Source organism: Fundulus heteroclitus, chromosome 24 (genome assembly GCF_011125445.2).
Source record: "Fundulus heteroclitus isolate FHET01 chromosome 24, MU-UCD_Fhet_4.1, whole genome shotgun sequence".
Classification (NCBI taxonomy): domain Eukaryota; kingdom Metazoa; phylum Chordata; class Actinopteri; order Cyprinodontiformes; family Fundulidae; genus Fundulus; species Fundulus heteroclitus.
This window is the reverse complement of record NC_046384.1, coordinates 3,271,561-3,294,950: the sequence shown is the minus strand read 5'-3', so window position 1 is coordinate 3,294,950 and position 23,390 is coordinate 3,271,561. Positions and strand designations below refer to the sequence as shown.

Here is a 23,390-nt window from a genome sequence, read left to right as displayed (position 1 = left end):
CACCTGGAATCATAAATCGTGTTTGGATCGTCTGACTAATCATTAAAGCTAAAAAGCGGGGATATATCGGCCGGTCACGTTTTAACACATGGGTCCCATAAGGTAATCTGGGCCGACGTCATTAACCGGTGCTTGTATAGCGCTGCCGTTTGTGTGTCTGCTTGGTCATGTGACCCTGACAGCGCAGGATTGTGGGACGTCAGCCGTTTGATCGCGCTGTCATTTAAATAATATCGGTAATATTAATATCGGTTATCGGTATCGGCCCACGTTTCCACATCGGTGCATCTTTAATAAAAAAAAATTGAGAATGTTTTTGCAGACGTCGGGGAAATGGACCCGCTTCATCAAAGCGTTTCTGGGTCCGACTTGATCCCAGCAGAGAAAATTAAAAACACGTCGACTGATTCTGAGGCTCCGCCCTCTGCTCTGATTGGTCGGCCGCACAGATGTGCTCAGGCCCCGCCCCCTAATTTAAAATAACCGACAGGATGAGATCCACAGAGGCGCTACGAGGAGCCCAGCTCTGTTTTAAAAGGTTACAGACGGAGAACGTCGGCCGGGACTCAGGGAACAATAAAGTTTAAAACGATTTACGGAGCTTTCCTCCTGAGAAGGAGCCGATGAACGCCCCACAGGCACGTTTCCGTTTGGAGCGACACCCCGGCAGGTGACCAGAAACGGATCGAATCATTGGCCAGCCAAATGATCGGCGCTCCCGCCCTTCTCCAAAACCGAGGAGGCGGAGCTCCAGGAGACGCTCCTTACATTCAGTTTTTACTGGAAGGTCTGATGTGTCGAAGCACAAGTGACTTAAAGGTAGCTGGCGTCCTCCTCCGCTCCTTCTCGCCTCCTCAGCAAACAGTCTGGATGTGGGAATGAGCTCTAAGTGTATAAGCGGGTTTCTACTAGTGAGGAGGAGGAGGAGGAGGAGGTCTTAAGGCTGGTGGCCTTCCAGCAGACGGAGCTCCTCAGGACGGACAGAGGAGCGGGAGGACGGAGCTCCGCCCCTGGAGGGGTCAGTAGGAGGAGATGTCCGAGGAGCTGCTGCTGTTGCTGGTGGACGTCTGGGCCCGTTTGATGTAAAGGTTCAGCAGCTTCATCTGCAGGAGAGAAAACACAGGAGTGGTCAGTGGGAGGAGGAGCTGAGGCGGACGGGCACGGAGCTCCCGGAGCGCCGGAGGAGGCGCACCTTGCTGCCGGTCAGCTGGGACAGGTAAGGCTTGAGCTCCTCGCCGATCACGGAGTAGATGGCCACCAGGCAGAAGACGCTGGCCTTCCTCACGCTGCTCTCCGTGTTGTCGTAGCCCTGCAGCAGGCCGGGGATGACGTCCGGCAGCAGGAGGTGCAGCGGCTCCTTGGCCACGCGCTCCACCGCCCGCGTCTGCATCTTGATGGCCGCCAGGTTGATGGGGTAGTCGGTGGTCTGCACGATGGGGCAGAGCACCTTGATGCACTGCTCCGGGGAGATGGAGCCAGCCAGCGTGGAGGCCGCCTCCTCCGCCGCTCGCACCACCTGGAGGACGAGAGGAGGCGGTGAGGGGGAGCCGGTGTAGGTACCAGATCGACTCGTGGTTCGGCGCCTTCTGATGACGTCACTATACATGGTTGGTTTAACGTTTGCTCAATTACGCATGTCTATGTCTATGAGTGTCGCTACCCGATCCGTACCATCAGCTCATTTGCGCGTGCGCGAACAGAATAACTTCCGGTGGGAAATATTTAGTTTTTCTTACTTTTTTATTCTTTTGTATTTTTTCGAGGCAAGGGTTTCTTTTTGTATATCTTTGTATTTGCAGCAATAATGCATATTCTAAAAAATAAACAACAGAAATACATAAAAAATATATTGTTTTTGGGGTTTTTTTAAGAGCAAAAATGTTTCCCAGTTGTGGTAAGGGAAATAAAAATGTATAAACCATCTCTTAAAGTACATAAACCCCCAGCTATAAACACATATAGGAGTACAGAAATGTATTTGATTTTGAATTTTTTTTTATCATTTATTTGATTTGCATATGTATGTATTTTGTGCTTAATAAATGTATTTTAATAAGGTATTCGCTTTGTGTGTGTTCTTTGTTCTATTCCCTGTTTGTTTTTCTAAAATAAACAAAAAAACAATGCTGCTGATATAATGACGAGGTCTTCTCTAGTTTATGATGTGTACACCAGAGGCCGCTAATTTCTCAATCGATAATTTTAACTTTCTAATAAAATTAATGTTTAGAACAAGATTATTTGTATAACGAAATTCACCGTATAATTAAGAATTAAATAGTTTTTTTCCAGTCCTGTTTGAACAAGCAATAAAACTAACAGAGTGCATTCAGACAATACAGATAAACGTTATGCGTAGCTTAGGCAGAACCCGCCCAACGACGCGTCTACTCTTATATTATGTCTATGGCACTACCGGTGTAGGTACCAGATCTGCTCAGGGTCCGGCGCCTTCTGATGACATCACTATACATGATTGGTTTAACGTTTGCTCAATTACACAAAACATTGTGATTGGTCTGGACAACTTACTAAAGTAATTATAGCGGGGTGTAGGTTTTATTCTAGAGCGGGATTACGGTTTGTAAACGGACAATTTTACAAAGAAATTCTCCATGGTCCCTGCGCCTCCTGATGACGTCACCTTATGGCAACACCACTCAAACAAACTACATAGAGCCCGCGGTCTGCATTTGTAACGAATCAATTTTATTTAGTTAATTTAGCGGTTTCTTTTTTCTCAAAAGCTTCAGGCTTAAAGATGAACATAGAAATTCAAAATAATCAACCGACTTTAATTGATAAAAATGAGGTGAAATATTTAGGTATAATGATTAACAAGGACCACACTGGAAATTATAGAACAAATATTCAAGCCATTTTACAAAAAAAAAAAAAAATCAACAAATATTTGACTGTTGGCTCAATTTTTGGAAGAATATTGTTAACAAAAACGGGAGGGCTAGCCAGATTCATTTATGCAGCATATATCTTAAATATACTAAATACTACAATAAAAAAATAATAAAATTCATCACAATTTTATGTGGAAAAATAAAAAACGTGATCAGAAAGAACGACAGTAATATCAGTAGTAAAAGTAGAAAAAGGAGGAATAAACATTATTGATTTTAAAGTGATGAATGCCGTGATAAAATTAAATTTGGCTGCTGACTTTTATTAAAAATGAAATGAGTTTATGGTTTAGTTTCCCTTCACAACTTAAAAAAAAAAATTGGAGGAATTGAATTTCTCTAAGGTTGTAACTTTGATCCTGCAAAATTACCGATTAAATTGTCAGACTACCACACAAGTATTCCAAAATGATGATAAAAGTTTTCATGCCTCGACTAATTTACAGGAAAATAACCGTAAATTAACAAAATAAAATTGATTTTTAACAAATGGAGACCGCGGGCATAATGTAGTTTGTTTGAGTTGAGTTGCCATATATAGACGTCATCGGGTAGCGCAGAGCCGGCTGGTTGGTGCCTCACCTCTTTGTGGGAGTCCTTATGGGCCTCCAGCGTCTTCATGATGGTCAGCTCGGCGTAGTTCTTGAACCGGGCCGGCTGGTTCCGCAGGATCTCCTTCAGGACCCTCAGAGCCAGCGCTCGGACCGAGTGCTGCGAGAGAAGAGAGACGGGTCAGCGGGCCGCTGAAGGTTTCTGACGCCGCAGCTAGCCGTGTTAGCTAGCGCGCGGTTAAACGTCTCCACGCTGCTAGGACAACTACAAGCTGCGTAAAAACATGGCCGACGAACACGTTCCTCCTAAAAGAGACGACCGCTTTTTACTTCTAGTGGGGCGTAGTGTAGGAGCGTAGCGCTGCCCCCTAGTGTCCATAAATGCATAAATGCTAACACGCTAAGCATAAAGCAGCGGTAAGGCGGACTCTGTCCTCACGTCTCTGTCCCCCAGCGTCTCCAGCAGCAGCAGCAGCATGGTCTTGAAGTGCTCCTCCCACACCGCCAGGCTGTCCTCCCTCGCCGCCTTCAGCAGCTCCAGCAGGGTCCCCCGCCGGTCCTCGGGGCCCTGCTCCCCGGCCTGGGACAGCTCCTTCAGCAGCCCCCCCACCAGCTCCAGCTGCTCCGCCGAGCCGGCTGCAGGGAGACACGACCGTGTGAGACAAGGTCCACACAGGACCGGAAGGCGGGGGGTTCTGGGAACGCTCTGGGTGTGTTACCTGGGAAGCCTTTAGGGTTCAGCGTCTTGTTCTCGCCGCAGTCCTGCCGCCGGCCTGCAGGGGGAAGCACGGTTAGAGAGGCGGGGACAGACCCGGCGTCCTTCGCACGGCAGGCTCTCACCGTCTCTGTGCGGGTCGGCGCCGTCCTCCGCCGGAGCCGCTTTATCCGGGGAGCCGTCGGTGTAGTTGTACGGGTTGTACTCCCTGAAGCGCGGCCCGGAGAACGATCGCGGCGACGGCGTGTTCAGCAGCGACGTCTTGTTGTCCAGAGCCGTTCGGCCGACCTCCGTCACGTCGCCGCAGAACCGATGATCCGGGTCGGAGGACGCCGCCACGCCGGCCTGCCGGGAGAGGAGTCACGTCACCGCCGGGTCCCGGTCGGCGTCTCCACACAGGCCGTGCCTGAACACTCACCATGCCGTCCCGCTTCCCGTCCCGCCGCAGCGGCTCCATCAGGTCCTCCTGGCTGCGGAAGCTGAAGTTCTGGATGGCCTCGGTGACGCCCCGCAGGGAGCAGTAGATCTCCTCGGCGTTCAGGTTCTCGCTGTCGTACTCCAACGCGCTGGAACAGAGGAAGACGGGGCTGAGAGCTGCTGCAGGGAGGCGGGGGGAAGGGGGGCCGGGTGCACAGCAGGGGGGAAGGGGGGCCGGGTGCACAGCAGGGGGGAAGGGTGCACAGCGGGGGGAAGGGGGGCTGGGTGCAGGCGGGGGGAAGGGGGGCGTTGGGTGCACAGGCGGGGGGAAGGGGGGCTGGATGGAGACGGGTTCTTAGACATGGTGCAAACACAACACCCGGTTCTGGTCGCCTGAAACCACATGTTCTCTGTCCCCCCCCCCCCCCCCCCTCCAGAGCCCCGCCCTCTCATCCAGCCTTTCAGAGGTTGATGAGGTCGCACAGACACATCAACAGGTGAGGCGGACAGATGGTTCAGGTATGTGGGGGGGGGCTGGGCGGGGTTACCTGGGTGAGTAAGCTCGCCGTAAGGCCTTGAGGGAGGCGGTAGGAGGAAGAGGGGAGGGGAAGGGAGGAAGAGGAGGGTACTTGGAGAGGCCGTCGGCGCTCCAGCCCCACAGCCGACTGCAGGGGGAGGAGGGGGGAGAAGTGAGAACCTTTAGCAAGAAGCGGCAGACTCTTAGTGCTGATGGGAGGCCGGACTCGATCCAGGCGTCCATCGGGCTCTAGTGGGTTCTCGTACCTGGGGGAGAGGCCGGCGTGGGCGTGGTTGGTGGGCGAGCTCAGCGGGCTGCCGCGGCCGCCGGAGTGGCGAGGAGCGGCCCGGCCGGCCGAGCTGACGGGGGGCGCCTGAAGGAGGAGAGAAGGCGGGGTCAGAACGGGCGGACGGAGGCGCTCGCGCCTGGCCGGGCATCCCCAGGCAGGCTTACCGTGGAGATGCCGCTGCTGGCGTTCCTCAGGTGGTTGTGCAGCAGCTTGGTGGTGCCGTCCTGGAAGGTTTTGGGCAGGGCCCCCAGCAGCATGGTGAACTCGGGGGTGTTGAGCTCAAACAGGGCGATCAGAACCACCTGGGCCGCCTGCGGAAGACAAACACAGGACCGGGTGACTGCGCCGCACCCGCTGCCTTTGCCCTCCTCCGCCGGGGGTTAGGAGAAAAAAGGAGCGGGTGTTAGCGAGGCAGCAGACATGCAGCCAGAACCTCCTCAGACCCATGCAGCAGCTGCAGAGAAACCAGCGTTAGAGCCAGAAACGGCGCTGAGATCAGACCCAGCCCCTGGTTAGTCCTGCGCTCAGAACCATGCCGTCTGACTGGGTCTACCTGCTTGCACCTCTCCTCCAGGTTCCCCTCCCCGGGCAGAGAGGCCACGGTGCTGCTCCGGCCCGACACCTCCTCCCCTGCCCAGTTATGGAGGGTCTGCGTGTGGAGGCGGACGGAGACAGCCGGTTTGTTGGGACACCAGAGCAGAAACGAGACGCGGGGCGGGGGGGGCAGGAGGACGACCGCGGTGTCTCACCTTACGCACGTCGGAGCTCTTGGGCTCGGTGGTCCAGGTGATGATGCGAGACACCGCCAGGCGCGTCTCGCTGGAGTTGACGAAGTCGGCCGGGTCCATCTGTCGGGCCAGAGCCTCGATGTAGCGCAGGATGGCCACCTTCACCTTCAGGTTGGGGGTCTGGGTCTGGTCAACGATGAAGCGCATCAGGATGTTGAACTGCTGCTCGTACGGGAACGACTCTCTGCGGGGACACAGAGCACAACCAGATGTTCTGTCCTGACCCGTAAAACCAGGACTAAAAGGTTAAAGTGTCTGCTTTTATTATGAGGCGATTCAAAATAAGTCGTTCTTTATTAAAATTTTTACCTCCTAAGGATCTAAACCAGCAATGAACAGGAAGTTACCTCTTTTAAAATAAAAGTCTCAGCGTCTAATTGGGTTAGATTACAGCAAAAGTGGGATAATTTTCAATTCAATTTTATTTACATAGCGCCAGTTAATTTATACACGTCATCTGAAGGTTCTTTACAAAGTCAGATTCCATCAAATCCTCAAGGAGTACTTTCTATGTTAGATAGTAATAGAGGATGATCTGCCTCCCCAGAACGCCAGAGCAGGTGTACCTTCTATGAAGAGAAAAAAACGACAAATGAACAAAAAGCTAAAAGCTGAAATAACAACAAAAATTCAGATTGTAGAGCAGTAGGAGAAATAAGCAGAGTGAGAGAAATAGATCCTGATATCCTCCAGCAGCCTAAGCCTATAGCAGCATAACTATAGAGGTAGCTCAGGGTAACATGAGCCACTCTAACTAGAAGGTTTGTAAAAAAAGGAAAGTTTTAAGATAGTCTTAAAAGTAGACGGGGTGCCTCACGGACCAAAACTGGGAGAACTGACTCCCATTCTACTTTTAGAGACTCTAGGAACCACCAGCAGACCTGCAGCCTGAGAGCGAAGTGCTCTGTTAGGAACATACGGGGTTAAACAACAATGAAGCTAAACTAGACAGGAAAAGGAGGTTGAGGTGGTCCTTCAAAATAAAAGCTCAAAGAAACTTTTAACGTTGTTTTTTTCATGGTTTAAATAGTTTCCTGAAGAGTAAAACTGGCGTGATTTGACGTCTAGAACAGAACCAGCTTCAGAGCCACGGACCCGGTCCAGAGTCCAGATCTCAGAAGGTCTGGAGGCCAGAAAAGCTTCTCTGGGGCCTACCTGGTGACATCCAGAGCCTTCTGGACCTTAGCTTGGACCGAGCCCAGCAGGTCGGCCCCCATCTTCTTCAGGAGCTGCGTGAGCAGCACGAAGAGCCAGTCTAGCAGGTCGTCCCGGTGCAGCACGATGAAGTCCACCAGAGTCTCCAGGAACATGCTGAACACCTGAGAGGAGGGAGAGGAGCGTCAGAATCTGGCTGGAGGAGCAGCGGTGGGAGGAGCCGAGGAAACACTTACTCTCTGGGGTTTGTTATAGTCCACGGCGGAGAGGAGACATGCAACAGAAAACAGTTAGTGCGATGATCCGTCCCCGTCATGCAGGCTGTTGTGGACATGCAGCAGAGTTCAGGGGGTTCTCACCTTGCTGTGGGGGTCTGCAAACATCCGGGTGAAGATCTCACAGAGGCGCTTTAGCTCCACTCGGCTGTGGTGAGGCAGAAACGAGGCTCAGCGTCCATCGCCGCTCAGAAATGAGACGTCCCGGAGACGGGGCCCCGGCCTACCTGAGCGTCCTCTGGCCCTTCAGCAGGTTCTGCAGGCCCAGCAGGCCCTCCTTCCTCTCGGACCAGTTGGAGCTGGCGCAGTGGTTCAGCACCTCCGCCACGTCCTCCGTCTGACGCAGGAAGTGAGGCCCCGCGCCGCCGTTCCTGGAGCCGTAGGAGCGCTCGGAGCAGGCGCTGGAGGCGTCGCTGTTGGCGTCGTCGTCCGAGTGCACGCCGGGCGACTCGAAGCGCCGCCGGACGGGCCGCCGCTGGGACGGTCAGAGCAGGACAACAGGGTTGGACAGAAACTAGCATGCTGAGGCGGTTCAGTTTGTCAATGAGCCGAAACTCCCATAGAGTTAATCTGCATGCAGAGGGAGAGGGTCTACTACCTTACTCCTGGAGTCTCCTAACAGCTGGAAAGACAAGAAACCTCCCATCAGCACCACCTCCTCTCAGGGTGGGACATTAAAACTGTTATTCAGGAGGCTGTCCTACCAAAGCGTCGGCCACGGCGGCCTCCACGTCGGTGCCGGTGTTCAGGACCCTCATGGCGTTGACGGAGGCCGAGATCCGGGCCTGATGGGCCAGCCGGTCTGAGGAGGAGACGTCAGGTTTTAACGGAAGGGCATAAAGCTTCAGACGGGGGTGTCTATAGGCGGCAGCGTGGATGAAGACCACCCCCCCCCCCCCGAGGGCCGCAGCACCGTCCCATGAACCAAACCCAAAGCAACCAGGACGTTTCAGCAGCAGAAACACAACAGAACCAACCAGCAGCAGCAGTCTGATAAATCAGAAGCAAGCAGTAACGATGCTACGAAACGGGTCGTCTCCTTTCTGGATGGTTCTGCTGGCGGCGCCGCTACAGTTGGACTGACGGCGAGTTCTGCTGCAGGAGAACCGGCTCCAGGAAGCTGAAACGTGGTCAGTGAGACGAGCCGGAGCCATGCAGAACCAGAACAGAGACGGGGACCCTGAAGCGGATGGGTTTATGCAGCTTTAACGGGCTTTACAGCGGTCACCTGAGCAGCACTCTGCAGACGACAGGGCGCTGGTGGAACGGGAGTGGGGACGGCTCGCTGGAGGACATAAAACATCAACTTATGGGTCTGGTTTAGTCAGAAGAACAGAAGGCAGAGTAGAGCTGGACCAGAAGAGCAGAGCATGCACACAGACAGGACACTGGACCCTTTTCTCTGACGGGACAAAGGTCTGGGGGTCTGCGGTGGCCTACTCACCCAGGGGGGAGAAGCCCCTGGCGGGGCTGGTGTCTCGGCTGCTCTCGCAACTCGTCTCTCTGCTGCAGCCCTGACTCATGCTGGGCCGAGGGATCCGGCTCCGGGCTGCAGAGTCCGGATGGAGACGGAGACAGAAAGGACAGGAAAACAGGAGAGCGGTCCATGCAGTGAGTCACAGAGGCGGGGTTAGACATAGCTGAAGCTCAGATGTTAGACAGGGAGAGCATGCAGGACGCCGACAGCACAGCGAAACCCATCCTGAAGCTAGGCTGTCCACGCTGGAGACAGGAAACGATGCTAGGGACAGGAGACGACGCTAGAGACAGGAAACAATGCTAGGGACAGGAGACGACGCTAGAGACAGGAGACGACGCTAGAGACAGGAAATTATGCTAGGTACAGGAGACAACGCTAGAGACAGGAGACGACGCTAGAGACAGGAGACGACGCTGGAGACAGGAGACGACGCTAGAGACAGGAAACAATGCTAGGGACAGGAGACGACGCTAGAGACAGGAAACGACGCTAGAGACAGGAGACGACGCTAGATACAGGAGACGACGCTAGAGACAGGAAACAATGCTAGGGACAGGAGACGACGCTAGAGACAGGAAACGACGCTAGAGACAGGAAACGACGCTAGAGACAGGAGACGACGCTAGGTACAGGAGACGACGCTAGAGACAGGAGTCCATGCTGGAGACAGGAAACGATGCTAGAGACAGGAGACGACGCTAGAGACAGGAGACGACGCTAGAGACAGGAAACAATGCTAGGGACAGGAGACGACGCTAGAGACAGGAAACGACGCTAGAGACAGGACACGACGCTAGAGACAGGAAACAATGCTAGGGACAGGAGACGACGCTAGAAACAGGAAACGATGCTAGGGACAGGAGACGACGCTAGAGACAGGAAACGACGCTAGAGACAGGAGACGACGCTAGGTACAGGAGACCACGCTAGAGACAGGAGTCCACGCTGGAGACAGGAAACGATGCTAGGGACAGGAGACGACGCTAGAGACAGGATATTATGCTAGGGACAGGAGACGACGCTAGAGACAGGAAATTATGCTAGGTACCAGAGACGACGCTACAGACAGGAGACGACGCTAGCGACAGGAGTCCACGCTGGAGACAGGAAACGATGCTAGGGACCGGAGACGACGCTAGAGACAGGAAATTATGCTATGGACAGGAAACGACACCAGAGAAAGGAAACGATGCTAGAGACAGGAAACGATGCCAGAGACAGGAAATTATGCTAGGGACAGGAGACGACGCTAGAGACAGGAGACGATGCTAGGGACAGGAGACCACGCTAGAGACAGGAAACGATGCTAGGGACAGGAGACGACGCTAGAGACAGGAAACAATGCTAGGGACAGGAGACCACGCTAGAGACAGGAGACGATGCTAGGGACAGGAGACCACACTAGAGACAGGAAACGATGCTAGGGACAGGAGACGACGCTAGAGACAGGAAACGACGCTAGAGACAGGAGACGACGCTAGGTACAGGAGACGACGCTAGAGACAGGAGTCCACGCTGGAGACAGGAGTCCACGCTGGAGACAGGAAACGATGCTAGGGACAGGAGACGACGCTAGAGACAGGATATTATGCTAGGGACAGGAGACGACGCTAGAGACAGGAAATTATGCTAGGTACCAGAGACGACGCTACAGACAGGAGACGACGCTAGAGACAGGAGTCCACGCTGGAGACAGGAAACGATGCTAGGGACCGGAGACGACGCTAGAGACAGGAAATTATGCTATGGACAGGAAACGACACCAGAGAAAGGAAACGATGCTAGAGACAGGAAACGATGCCAGAGACAGGAAACGATGCCAGAGACAGGAAATTATGCTAGGGACAGGAGACGACGCTAGAGACAGGAGACGATGCTAGGGACAGGAGACCACGCTAGAGACAGGAAACGATGCTAGGGACAGGAGACGACGCTAGAGACAGGAAACAATGCTAGGGACAGGAGACCACGCTAGAGACAGGAGACGATGCTAGGGACAGGAGACCACACTAGAGACAGGAAAGGACGCTAGGGACAGGAAACTACACCAGAGACAGGAAACGATGCTAGGGACAGGAGACCACGCTAGAGACAGGAGACGATGCTAGGGACAGGAGACCACGCTAGAGACAGGAAAGGACGCTAGGGACAGGAAACTACACCAGAGACAGGAAATGATGCTAGGGACAGGAAACTGCACCAGAGACAGGAAATGATCCTAGGGACAGGAAACTACACCAGAGACAGGAAATTATGCTAGGGACAAGAGACCACGCTAGGGACAGGAGACCACGCTAGGGACAGGAGACGACGCTAGAAACAGGAAAGGACGCTAGGTACAGGTGACGACACCAGAGACAGGAAATGATGCTAGGGACAGGAAACTACACCAGAGACAGGAAATTATGCTAGGGACAGGAAAGGACGCTAGGTACAGGAGGCGACGCTAGAGACAGGAAACGGCGCTGGAAACAGGAAACAACGCTAGAGAAAGGAAACGATGCTACAGACAAGAAATGATGCTGGAGACAGGAAACTATGCAAGGGAAATGAAACGATGCTAGAGACAGTATTCGACGTTAGGGACAGGAAACGACGCTAGAGATAGGAAACGATGCTAGAGACAGGAAATGACGCTAGAGACAGGAAATGACGCTAGCGACAGAAAACAAAGCTAGGGACAGGAAAACGACGCTAGGGACAGGAAGTGATGACTTCTGGCTGCCATTATGGAGTTCTATGAGAGCAGGAGAAGCTCCTCAAGGCTACGTCCTTCCTGCCAGGGTTCATTACCCCTGGACTCCACTCCACTATGCAGAAACTACCCTGATTTTCTCCTCATTTTGATCATTATGGTAACAGAAAATGTAAATTGGAACATAGAATATTATTAAAATATACCATTTATACATTTAAATATGGAATATTGAATTAAAGGTTTTCATTCTTTGTAGCAATAATCATCAAAATGACCAGAAATAGTATCTAACACTGTGTGAGATTCATCGATATAAGGGATGAGTTTCAGTTTCTGAACAAACAATAATGAGCTTTTCACCATTTTAAACAACATTTTTTTCATCTGTACCTGGGATGGGAACAAGGGAATAAAAAGTAAAATTTTGTTGAAATTAATGTATTTGTCCCTGATTTAAGCAGGTAAATAAGGTTATCTGCCAATGAAATTAGATTTTTTACCCTTATGTTAAGATAATTAGACAAACTGCACTTGAAATAAGATGGAGATGAGTTGTACCTAATCTAATTAGAAAAAAATCAATCTTATTTAACTGCTCAAATCAAGGACACTGATTTCAAGAATATTTTACTTTTAGTTCCCTTTTTGCAGTGAAATCCTGTGTTATTTTCAGGGGGAAACAAATCTTATATGAAATAAAATAAAAACAAAGGAATAAAAAAAACTAAAATATTTTAAAGAACCATACTAAGTTGAAATTACATTGCAAAATTGGAACTAAACTAATTAAAATTGGTTTAAATACGGTTTAAAAGCTGTTTTAACCTTTTCCGGCCCCTTTACAGCTGACGGGTTAATAGACAAAGTATCCAGAACCCAAAGCGGACCGGTTCCTGTTCCAGGTTCTTACCGAGTCCTGACCGGCTGGGACTCGTCTCCCGGCTGCAGCCCTGACTGCGGTGACCTCGAGGACGCGTCTTCTCGCTCTGACTGCAGGAGGCGCCGCTGCCCCCGCCGCCGCCGCCGCCACCAGGGCCGGACCTCGGCACCCGGCCGTACGCGGAGCCCAGCAGGCGGCCCGGAGAACCGGAGCGGCTGCCGGCTGAGGAGAGGAAGAGGAGAGTGGGCGGAGTCGGAGGGGAAGCTTTGGTTCTACGTGGGGAGAGAGAGGCGAGGTCCGATCACTCACGCTGCGACTGAGACACGACTTTTCCCCGACTCCGCCCCCGGCTGTCCGCCACCGTCGGACCGGTTCCCGCACTCGTCCTCCTGGTTCTGACTCGACCTGAGGACGAAGAGGAGGGGATGAAGACTGGGCCGACTGTAGTTCCTTCAGACAGAACAGAGGGAGGACCGCGGTTCTTACCCAGCGAGGCGTAGGACCCGGGGGGGAGAGCCGAGGCCGAGCTGAAGGGGGCGCCGGCGGGGGAGACGGCGGGCATCCTGGTGCGGGCGCTGGCGGCGGCGCTGACGTCCACGTCGCTGCGGGAGCGCTGCAGGGATCCTGGAGAGGAGGCGGCGGCGTTGGCGGGGCGCCGGGTGGCAGCGGCGGCTTTGGCTGAGCAGATAAACGTTCATCGTTAAGGAACCGGCAGGAAGAACCGGAGCGACGCGTGTCGTAGGGCGAGGCTCTTACGTCTGCCGCTTCCTGCCGAGCTCTTCAGCGCCAGCGGGCGGCTGCGGGAGGAAACAGAGTCACAGTTAGAGGCGGCCGGCGCCCTGCAGGGAGGTCACAAGGTCAGGCGGGCTCACTTCAGGCTCTCCTGGGACGAGGAGGAGGAGCGGTCGGAGGCCGGCAGCGACATCAGGGTGTCTCCGCTGCGCAGGTGGGCCTGCAGCGCCTTCTGATAGGCCGACTCCAGGCCCTGGAACAGAAGCTCCGCCTCCCGGCTGAAGTGGCCGTGGAAGGACCAGTAACACCTGCGGGGGGGGAGGAGGAGGAGGAGGGGGGGGGCATTGAGTTCACGTCAGCGAGGCCGATTTTATGTGGAGCTGCTGTGTCTGTGGGCGGCGTCTTACTTCCTGGCCACAGAGCGAGCTTCAGCGTCAGCGTCGTGGATCCCCTTCTTGATCGTCTCCGTCACCACGGCAACGTGTCTGCGGGGCGGAGAGTAATCAGCATCGCTTACTTTCAACTCACTTTCCTGCTTTATTTCTGGAGATTTTGGTGAATCTGGCTACAGAGAGTCAGAATATTACAACAGGCCAACGCTGAAGGATATTCTAAACATTCTGAAACACATTTTTTTATTTGGTTGCATGGATTCCTGCAGCGATGCATAGAGGGTCTGGTAGCCCCTGATGCTGATGCACTTTTTCCTTCCACTCAACTTTCCATGGATTTTGGTGGATCCGGCTCTCTCTGTAGTCCCTCCAACCACAGAGGCCGACAGGGAGTGATCCAGACCCCTCCCCCCCTCCTTCTCTCCCCCCTCCGTCTCCTCAGCGCTCCTGACCCTACCGTGAGGAGGCCAGCAGCGACGGCTTTACCTCTCCAGGCTGCTCGCCTGCCACTCCTGCAGGAGCAGGTCCAGGAACTCGAAGCAGCGCCTGCAAGCAGCAGAGAATCTCCTGTCAGCGTAGGAGCGGACAGCGGAGGACGCACACGCAGAGCGCCTCCTCACCTTCTGACCGCCACGGCCTTGGAGGCACAGCCGCCGCCGATGATGGGGACCAGGCGAGGACAGTGCGTGTGCTGAGGAAGGAAGAGAGCACGGTGAGACCCCAGGACCAGGAGGCGGGAGGAGGCGGGGCGGGAGGAGGCGGGGCGAGGGGGACGTACCCTGAGGACGAGGCGGATGGCGGCCACGCCCGACGTTGCCATGACTTTGGCGCTGTTAGGGACGAGGCTGAGGAGCGTCGGCAGGACGGCCTCAGCGGCGTGGTCGAAGCGGCTGCCCAGCACCGAGGAGAGGTGGCTGGAGGAGGCAGAGGAGCGTTACTAATCAGAGGGGGGGGAGGAGGGGGGGGGGAGCGCGGCGGAGGAGGCGCCTCACCCAAACGTGATGCAGGCCTCCCTGACCACCTGGGAGCGCAGGTCTTTGGCCGACAGCTTGAAGGAGGCCTCCGTCAGCCGGAGCTGCTGCAGGAAGCAGTCGAAGTCAGCGGCACCGGCCAGGAGCAGGGAGCGCAGCTTCTTCAGCTGAGGAGAGAGGAGGCGCAGGTCAGAGGGGAGGCGCAGGTTAGAGAGGAGACGCAGGTTAGAGAGGAGACGCAGGTTAGAGAGGAGGCGCAGGTTAGAGAGGAGGCGCAGGTTAGAGAGGAGGCGCAGGTCAGAGAGGAGGCGCTGGTTAGAGAGGAGGCGCAGGTTAGAGGAGAGGCGCAGGTTAGAGAGGAGGTACAGGTTAGAGGGGAGGCGCAGGTTAGAGGGGAGGCAAAGGTTAGAGGGGAGGCGCAGGTTAGAGAGGAGGCGCAGGTTAGAGGGGAGGCGCAGGTTAGAGGGGAGGCAAAGGTTAGAGAGGAGGCGCAGGTTAGAGAGGAGGCTCAGGTTAGAGAGGAGACGCAGGTTAGAGAGGAGGCACAGGTTAGAGAGGAGGCGCAGGTTAGAGGGGAGGCTCAGGTTAGAGAGGAGGTACAGGTTAGAGGGGAGGCGCAGGTTAGAGGGGAGGCAAAGGTTAGAGAGGAGACGCAGGTTAGAGAGGAGGCTCAGGTTAGAGAGGAGACGCAGGTTAGAGAGGAGGCACAGGTTAGAGAGGAGGCGCAGGTTAGAGGGGAGGCGCAGGTTAGAGAGGAGACGCTGGTTAGAGGGGAGGCGCAGGTCAGAGAGGAGGCGCAGGTTAGAGAGGAGGTGCAGGTCAGAGAGGAGGCGAAGGTTAGAAAGGAGGTGCAGGTCAGAGAGGAGGCGCAGGTTAGAGAGGAGGCGCAGGTTAGAGAGGAGGCGCAGGTTAGAGAGGAGGCGCAGGTTAGAGAGGAGGCGCAGGTTAGAGGGGAGGCGCAGGTTAGAGGGGAGGCGCAGGTTAGAGAGGAGGCGCAGGTTTGAGAGGAGGCGCAGGTTAGAAAGGAGGTGCAGGTCAGAGAGGAGGCAAAGGTTACAAAGGAGGCGCAGGTTAGAGAGGAGGCGCAGGTTAGAGAGGAGGCACAGGTTAGAAAGGAGGTGCAGGTCAGAGAGGAGGCAAAGGTTACAAAGGAGGCGCAGGTTTGAGAGGAGGCGCAGGTCAGAGAGGAGGCAAAGGTTACAAAGGAGGCGCAGGTTAGAGAGGAGGCGCAGGTTAGAGAGGAGGCGCAGGTTTGACAGGAGGCGCAGGTCAGAGAGGAGACGCAGGTTAGAGAGGAGGCGCAGGTCAGAGAGGAGGCGCAGGTTAGAGAGGAGGCGTAGGTTAGAGGGGCGGCGCAGGTCAGAGAGGAGGCACAGGTTAGAAAGGAGGTGCAGGTCAGAGAGGAGGCGAAGGTTACAAAGGAGGCGCAGGTTAGAGAGGAGGCGCAGGTTAGAGAGGAGGCGCAGGTTTGAGAGGAGGCGCAGGTCAGAGAGGAGGCGCAGGTTAGAGAGGAGGCACAGGTTAGAAAGGAAGTGCAGGTTAGAGAGGAGGCGCAGGTCAGAGAGGAGGTGCAGGTTAGAGAGGAGGCGCAGGTCAGAGAGGAGGCGCAGGTTTGAGAGGAGGCGCAGGTCAGAGAGGAGGCGCAGGTTAGAGGGGAGGCACAGGTTAGAGAGGAGGCGCAGGTTAGAGGGGAGGCGCAGGTTAGAGAGGAGGCGCAGGTTAGAGAGGAGGCGCAGGTTAGAGAGGTTAGAGAGGAGGCGCAGGTTAGAGGGGAGGCGCAGGTTAGAGGGGAGGCACAGGTTAGAGGGGAGGTACAGGTTAGAGAGGAGGCGCAGGTTAGAGAGGAGGCGCAGGTTAGAGAGGAGGCGCAGGTTAGAGAGGTTAGAGAGGAGGCGCAGGTCAGAGAGGAGGCGCAGGTTAGAGAGGTTAGAGAGGAGGCGCAGGTTAGAGAGGAGGCGCAGGTTAGAGAGGTTAGAGAGGAGGCGCAGGTTAGAGAGGAGGCGCAGGTTACAGTGGAGGCGCAGGTTAGAGAGGAGGCGCAGGTTAGAGAGGAGGCGCAGGTTAGAGAGGAGGCGCAGATTAGAGAGGAGGCGCAGGTTAGAGGGGAGGCGCAGGTCAGAGGGGAGGTACAGGTTACAGAGGAGGCGCAGGTTACAGAGGAGGCGCAGGCTAGAGAGGAGGCGCAGGTTACAGAGGAGGCGCAGGTTACAGAGGAGGCGCAGGTTACAGAGGAGGCGCAGGTTACGGTTACGGCTTACGGCGGCCACTCTCAGCTCCCAGTCCTTCTTGTCGTCCGACAGCACGTCGCGGATCTTGGTCATGGCCTCCTCCACCTCCCGGCTGGAGTAGATCTGGAGGAGGAGAGGCCGGAGGTGAAGCGGGGCTTAGATTCTGGAAGGAGGGCGGCGGAGGAGGCCTTACCTGCACCGCGGGGACGTCCTCGAAGGCCTGGATGAAGTCCTCCTCGTCCACAGCTCCGGCGCTGGACCCGTCCCGGCCTGCGGCACAGAAAGCTGGGTGAGGAGCAGGAAGAGGGTGGAGGAGCGGGAGGAGGAGCGGGAGAAGGAGCGGGTGGAGGAGCGGGAGGAGGAGCGGGTGGAGGAGCGGCCCAGAGGGGCGCCGGTCCTGGTTCTGACCTGCAGACTTGGCGCTGGAGGCCGAGGACGGCCGGCGGAAGGAGCCCATGCTCACGGCCTTCCTCGTGGACAGGGAGGCTCCTCTGGAGGAGGACCGGCCGCCGTCCACCGACTCGTCGTCATCGAAGTTCTTATCTGGAGGAGGAGGAAGAGGAGCGGCGGTCAGCGGGGCCGAAGCACGCCTGCGCCGGATCCCAGAGATGGCTGAGATTCCTGCCCAGGCAGCAGAACAATGGGCCCAGTGTGCAGGAGCCAGGACCGCTGCACAGGTTCTGATGGTTCTGGTGGTTCTGATGGTTCTGATGGTTCTGATGGTTCTGGTGGTTCTGATGGTTCTGATGGTTCTGATGGTTCTGGTGGTTCTGATGGTTCTGATGGGAGCAGTGCAGCAGAGCAGCAGAGCATCCATTACGGGTTCTTCTGTAAATGACGCCCCACCCCCGCCTGGTTCTGGACTCCTGCAGGCCCTCCACCCTTCTCCATCGTCCTAGCATTGTTAGCTCCTAGCTGCATGAGCAGCAGCTACTTCCTTTTCTACTTCAAAATAAGAGTCTGAAACAATCTCATTCACTGTTTTTTAGACTGAACCTGCTGCTGGATGCTAACGCCGTCAGGGATGGAGGGTCCAGTATTTTCTCTATTTGCTCGCACCCTGGTACTGGTTCAATAAATGTGGACCTGGTGGCGCCGTCAGAAACGCACGGCTGGGTCAGAACCGGTAAATGTTAGCTTAGCGTTAGCTTAGCGTTAGCTAGAGCCATGTGCTGGACAGAAGTTAAGCTAGCTAGCTGAATGGATCCGGACACATGAAGCAAGTATGTCCCTACGTGGTTCTGTTTCTGCGTTCTGAGGAGACAGAGTCAGAGAGGAGGAGCCAATCAGAGGAGAGGGGGATGGAAGAGGAGGAGCCAATCAGAGGAGAGAGGATGGAAGAGGAGGAGCCAATCAGAGGAGAGGGGATCGAAAAGGAGGAGCCAATCAGAGAAGGGGGGGTGAAAGAGGAGGAGCCAATCAGAGGAGAGGGGATGGAAGAGGAGGAGCCAATCAGAGAAGGGGGATTGAAGAGGAGGAGCCAATCAGAGAAGGGGGGATGGAAGAGGAGGAGCCAATCAGAGAAGGGGGATTGAAGAGGAGGAGCCAATCAGAGAAGGGGGATGGAAGAGGAGGAGCCAATCAGAGAAGGGGGGATGGAAGAGGAGGAGCCAATCAGAGGAGAGGGGATCGAAAAGGAGGAGCCAATCAGAGAAGGGGGGGTGAAAGAGGAGGAGCCAATCAGAGGAGAGGGGATGGAAGAGGAGGAGCCAATCAGAGAAGAGGGGATGGAAGAGGAGGAGCCAATCAGAGGAGAGGGGATGGAAGAGGAGGAGCCAATCAGAGGAGGGGGGATGGAAGAGGAGGACCCAATCAGAGGAGAGGGGATGGAAGAGGAGGAGCCAATCAGAGGAGGGGGGACGGAAGAGGAGGAGCCAATCAGAGGAGAGGGGATGGAAGAGGAGGAGCCAATCAGAGGAGAGGGGACGGAGGAGGAGGAGCCAATCAGAGGAGGGGGGGTGGACGGAGGGGGAGGTGCGCTACAGTGACGAGTCAGGAGTCAAATAAATAAATAAAATAAATATTTCTGTAATATAAGTGAGAAATGTGTTTAACATCAGATTATTTCTGACTGCTTGTTATCAATAAATAAATATTTCACCAAACTAAACTGAGAGTAAAATCCCTGATTTATTCATTTAATGACCAGAATTTTACCTAAAACTAAAATATATTAACTTACACAATTAAATATTTAACCATAAATTTAAGCTAATATTTAAAAGCAGCAGTAAAACGAGTCCTGATGAAACTCTAACGGGTCTAAAACAACGAGCAGAACCAGCAGCTGATCAGAACCCTGATGTCCAGTAACAGCCTGCCTGTCGGTACCAGACGTGTCCGGTTCTGGTGCTCCGCCTCCAGCAGGTGTGTCCTCAGCTGACAGGGAACCCGCAGCAGAACCGCAGGCAGCAGCTGCAGCTGCTCCGCAGGCAGTCAGAGCATCGGACCAGAACCGTGGGACCGGTTTACGGCCCCCAGCAGAACCGAGGGGGGTCCAGCTGGGTTCCTCCTGGCAGCCGCTCCGGTCCTGATGGAGCCCGACAGCTGATGCTCCTCACGGCACCAGAACCCGCTCAGAGGAAACAGCTGGTTCTGATCCCCCCCCCTGTATCACACATTCCTCACGCTGCAACCAGAACCAGAACGGTACCGGCGCTGCTGACAGACGGTACCGGCCCACATCTGAGGCTGTGAGCTCCACTCCTCATCGTGACCCGGTTTCATTCCTTCCTGCCCCGCAGCTAAACGAGATGTGCAGCTCCAGAACCACATGACAAACGGATCCCTCCAGGTTCTACGGGCCTCCGTAAACGGGTCCGGAGAAGAGCCTCCAGGAGGCGCCTGCCAAGCACGAGGTCTTCCTGTTTTTAAACAGCCGCCTCCTTTAATGAAAGAAGCTCCTCGCTTCGGCTCCTGTAATCTTTAGACGAGGACAGTTTGTAACCGGACCCGGTCAGAACCGAGGGAGAGCAGAACAAAAAGCCCAGAGTGCCTGGCCCACCGTGAGGCGGCAGCCACTCAGGCCTGGCTGAGCTCCAGCCGGGGTGTCCGCTGCAGCTCAGAGCCGCCGAGCTCAACGTTATGCTGGCCGGACATGAAACTGGACCTACCTGGGCGGGCCCGGTTCTGTCTCCGGTTCTGTCTCCGTGGAGCTGACGCTCTGAGCCGCCTCTGCTGCCTGCAACCCGGTCTTGTGACTGTGAGGAGGACAGCTGACACGGCTCCTTCAAAATAAAAGCCCTGGCTGCAGCTCTCTGGCTTCCTCTCAGCGACCCGTCCAGTTGGCGCCGGTTCTGCTGCCACCTGGGTTTCCCCTCAGAACCCAGAACTTTTTATAACTTCATATAAATCAGATTTATATGTTTTAACTGAAATCTGAGCGTTTAATATTTCAATCATTTTGTGCAGGAACAGGAAATGACGCAGAACCAGAACTTGTTTTAAAAACCAGTTTAGAAATTCTTTTGGGCTCGACTGGAACAAAGTTTTCAGTTTCTTCTCAGCGATCAGAACCGGTTCGGGTCGCTCTTTAGGAACCGCTTTAGAGCGACACTCGTCGGTTTTATTTGCTGCGAAACTAAAGACAACGTAAAAATCTGTCGTAATTAACAGGCTAATTCTTCGTGTTGTTCCGAACATTTTCAATTAGTTTATCGGTAATATTCAGGGATGCACGACATATCGGCATTAACGTCAGTATTGGCTGATGCTAGTCATTTTTTAGCGCATCGGTATCGGTCCGATAAGTAAAACTGGGCCGATACCGATATGCTAATGATTAATGTCGGTATCGGCCGATGTTAGTAATTTTTTAACATATTGGTATCGGTCCGATAAGTAAAACTGGGCCGGTACCGATATGTTAATGACTAATGTCAGTATCGGCCGATGCTAGTCATTTTTTAGCGCATCGGTATCGGTCCGATAAGTAAAACTGGGCCGATACCGAGATGTTAATGACTAACGTCGTTATCGGTCAATATAAGTCATTATTTAACATATTGGTATCGGTCCGATAAGTAAAACTGGGCCGATACCGATATGCTAATGATTAATGTCGGTATCGGCCGATGTTAGTAAATTTTTAACATATCGGTATCGGTCCAATAAGTAAAACTGGGACAATATCGAGATGTTAATGACTAACATCGTTATCGGTCAATATAAGTCATTATTTAACATATCGGTATCGGTCCGATAAGTAAAACTGGGCCGATACCGATATGCTAATGACTAATGTCAGTATTGGCCCGATGCTAGTCATTTTTAGCGCATCGGTCCGATAAGTAAAACTGGGCCAATACCGATATGTCATCGGGGGGATTTCTAAAAGAAGCACAGATGCAATGACAGCAGTGTGGTCGTTTTTCCACGATGTTGAAGGAAGACAAACGAACAGCATCGTGTGAGTCTAGAGACCGTAAACCTATATTCAAAAACTCAGCTAGCATAGTTTTTACAAAACTGTACAACAATCGGACCATCACAGAAACGTTAATGTGTGCACACACACGTCGGTAAATAACAGCATTATTGAGTAAGGGATAATGCCCGACGAGGTGTCCGTTATCGGTAATTAATGGACGACGCGGAGCCGTGAACCTCGCATCGGACAATTCCTTCTGCAAAGTCCGTTAATTCCTGAAAACGGACGCCTCAAAGGGCATTGTCCGCTTTATACCATGGTCCCTTACAAAAGAAATAACTTAATCAACTGTCAACACTTTGATGTTATCTTCAGTGTAAAAATCGGACGTTTCTTACACCGTTTAACATCTCTCACTGTGACACGTAGCCAAGGTAGCCAGTGTCTAACTGCCTTGCCGTTAGCAGCTAACGTTTGAGCCGGCGCAATAATTTTTAACAGTCAGGGTTTTTGACAGAAACCGTTTTTATAGGTGTCCGATTTAACGGACACCCTGCAGCCAATCAGAGTCCAGTATTTGGGATAATATCAGATATCTGCCCAGATTTTCAGATAATAATTACGCCTCAATTAAAAATAAAAAAGTCTCTATCAGCATCAACCACTTCTGCTGGGGAAGAGTCCAGGAGCCACAAACGGCCCCCGGCCGCGATTTGGACACCCCAGACCTACAGCATAGTTACATTTTGCTTCGTATCTGATTGGATTACAGCATATTTTATCCTATTATATCATATAATTGAGCTGAATGATCTATCCATTATCTGAGGCGGGTGTGGGGGGATGTACCACCTGCACAAGCTCATTTTACATCATATTCTCCATCCAGCATGGCCCTGATTTATTATGCAGAATTAATTCAGCACAATATTTAGCAAATATATCCTCATTATATCAGCTTCTGTATCATCAGAGGGACTAATAACCTGATTGATCTCAACGTTTACCATCAGAACCACTAGAGCGGTCCCACTTCCTGTTTCACCGCCATGTTGCCTCCTACAGCCTCGGTCTCTAAATCTGGACCCCAAACCCCCCCCAGAGCCGCGCAGGACGTCCATTCAGAAGGAGGGAGCGGCGATCTTACCTGACAGAGGGGACAGCACCATGTTCCCCGACCGCTGGACCTCATCGAATTTACTGAAGATCATGTTGAGCCTGCAGAGGAGCAGAGAACCCAGAGTCAGCGCTGGAATCAACCGGCGGGGGACGAGTCCAGGCCCGCAGGTCGGAGCCTGAAGAGCAAACAAACGGGTCAGAGGCCTGAGGTGGGGGGGGGGGGGCGGGGCGAACAATCAGAGACGGAGCGGCCGAGGCGGGTCGCCGGGGTCAGAAAACCAACAGGAAGGGGAAGAGCGATTCTGATCTGGACCGTCTCTGTCTGAGACAAAAGACACGGAGGTTTATCAGGGAGGAAGCCGTCTGACAGCCTGAAACATTTTGGGACGTGACCCTGGTCATGTGATCAACGGCTTCTCTTCTACGCTCTTTACCAACAGGGCCGGCGGTAAAGGGCCGGGTCTGAAGGTGCTGCTGAAAAACGCAGAGCTTTGTGTCTCCCTAAGAGGATGTTTACCGTTTGGCTAACAGCAGCTAACGACACTCAGCGAGTACTTGAACGCACCGTGACTGAGGCAGGCCCTTCTTCCCCAGGTCGATTCTCACTCGCTCTCCAACGTGGCGGTAGATCTCCACCAGGCAGGACATGGCGGCGTCGCGGACCTTTGGAGGGACATTGGAGACACACAGAGGGGCGCAGAGAGGAGGTTTGATTAAAACACACGACACGTCTTTGGCTCTCTACGCTTTTATAGAATAAAAGGTAATAAAAGTGTCTTTTCAGGGAGGGAGTCTAAGCTCTAAATTCAGGGTTTTGTTGCTGCAGGAAGTGGAGCTGGCGGGCATGGCTTCCTGTCCAGAACAGGAAGTCAGACTCTGCTGGTGACAGACGTCTGCAG

General features: G+C 53.8%; 1 protein-coding gene across 15 annotated transcripts in view; it reads right to left on the bottom strand.

The window, feature by feature from the left end:
- Nucleotides 1-373: 373 nt before the first annotated feature.
- LOC105921680 (CLIP-associating protein 1-A) overlaps nt 374-23,390 on the bottom strand; it is a 32,378-nt gene continuing 9,361 nt past the window's right edge. For 3 of the 15 annotated variants that reach the window (XM_036128256.1, XM_036128255.1, XM_036128257.1), the window contains exons 7-40: nt 23,057-23,154; nt 22,520-22,590; nt 17,412-17,546; nt 17,197-17,273; nt 17,034-17,126; nt 14,797-14,942; nt 14,583-14,718; nt 14,425-14,495; nt 14,291-14,350; nt 13,820-13,897; nt 13,553-13,720; nt 13,437-13,477; nt 12,990-13,358; nt 12,711-12,902; nt 9,067-9,171; nt 8,851-8,907; nt 8,327-8,424; nt 8,221-8,244; nt 7,850-8,097; nt 7,707-7,770; nt 7,584-7,586; nt 7,348-7,511; nt 6,154-6,376; nt 5,958-6,053; nt 5,569-5,715; nt 5,382-5,488; nt 5,147-5,263; nt 4,600-4,747; nt 4,307-4,526; nt 4,186-4,239; nt 3,906-4,102; nt 3,498-3,626; nt 1,193-1,516; nt 374-1,103 (exon numbers count right to left, since the gene is read on the bottom strand). In XM_036128256.1, coding sequence (XP_035984149.1) covers nt 1,020-1,103; nt 1,193-1,516; nt 3,498-3,626; nt 3,906-4,102; nt 4,186-4,239; nt 4,307-4,526; nt 4,600-4,747; nt 5,147-5,263; nt 5,382-5,488; nt 5,569-5,715; nt 5,958-6,053; nt 6,154-6,376; nt 7,348-7,511; nt 7,584-7,586; nt 7,707-7,770; nt 7,850-8,097; nt 8,221-8,244; nt 8,327-8,424; nt 8,851-8,907; nt 9,067-9,171; nt 12,711-12,902; nt 12,990-13,358; nt 13,437-13,477; nt 13,553-13,720; nt 13,820-13,897; nt 14,291-14,350; nt 14,425-14,495; nt 14,583-14,718; nt 14,797-14,942; nt 17,034-17,126; nt 17,197-17,273; nt 17,412-17,546; nt 22,520-22,590; nt 23,057-23,154 — 4,344 coding nt within the window. In that variant the 3' untranslated portion in view covers nt 374-1,019. The remainder of the gene's footprint in view (nt 1,104-1,192; nt 1,517-3,497; nt 3,627-3,905; nt 4,103-4,185; nt 4,240-4,306; nt 4,527-4,599; nt 4,748-5,146; nt 5,264-5,381; nt 5,489-5,568; nt 5,716-5,957; nt 6,054-6,153; nt 6,377-7,347; nt 7,512-7,583; nt 7,587-7,706; nt 7,771-7,849; nt 8,098-8,220; nt 8,245-8,326; nt 8,425-8,850; nt 8,908-9,066; nt 9,172-12,710; nt 12,903-12,989; nt 13,359-13,436; nt 13,478-13,552; nt 13,721-13,819; nt 13,898-14,290; nt 14,351-14,424; nt 14,496-14,582; nt 14,719-14,796; nt 14,943-17,033; nt 17,127-17,196; nt 17,274-17,411; nt 17,547-22,519; nt 22,591-23,056; nt 23,155-23,390) is intronic. The other 12 variants (XM_036128258.1, XM_036128259.1, XM_036128263.1 and 9 more) reach the window with 12 other exon arrangements.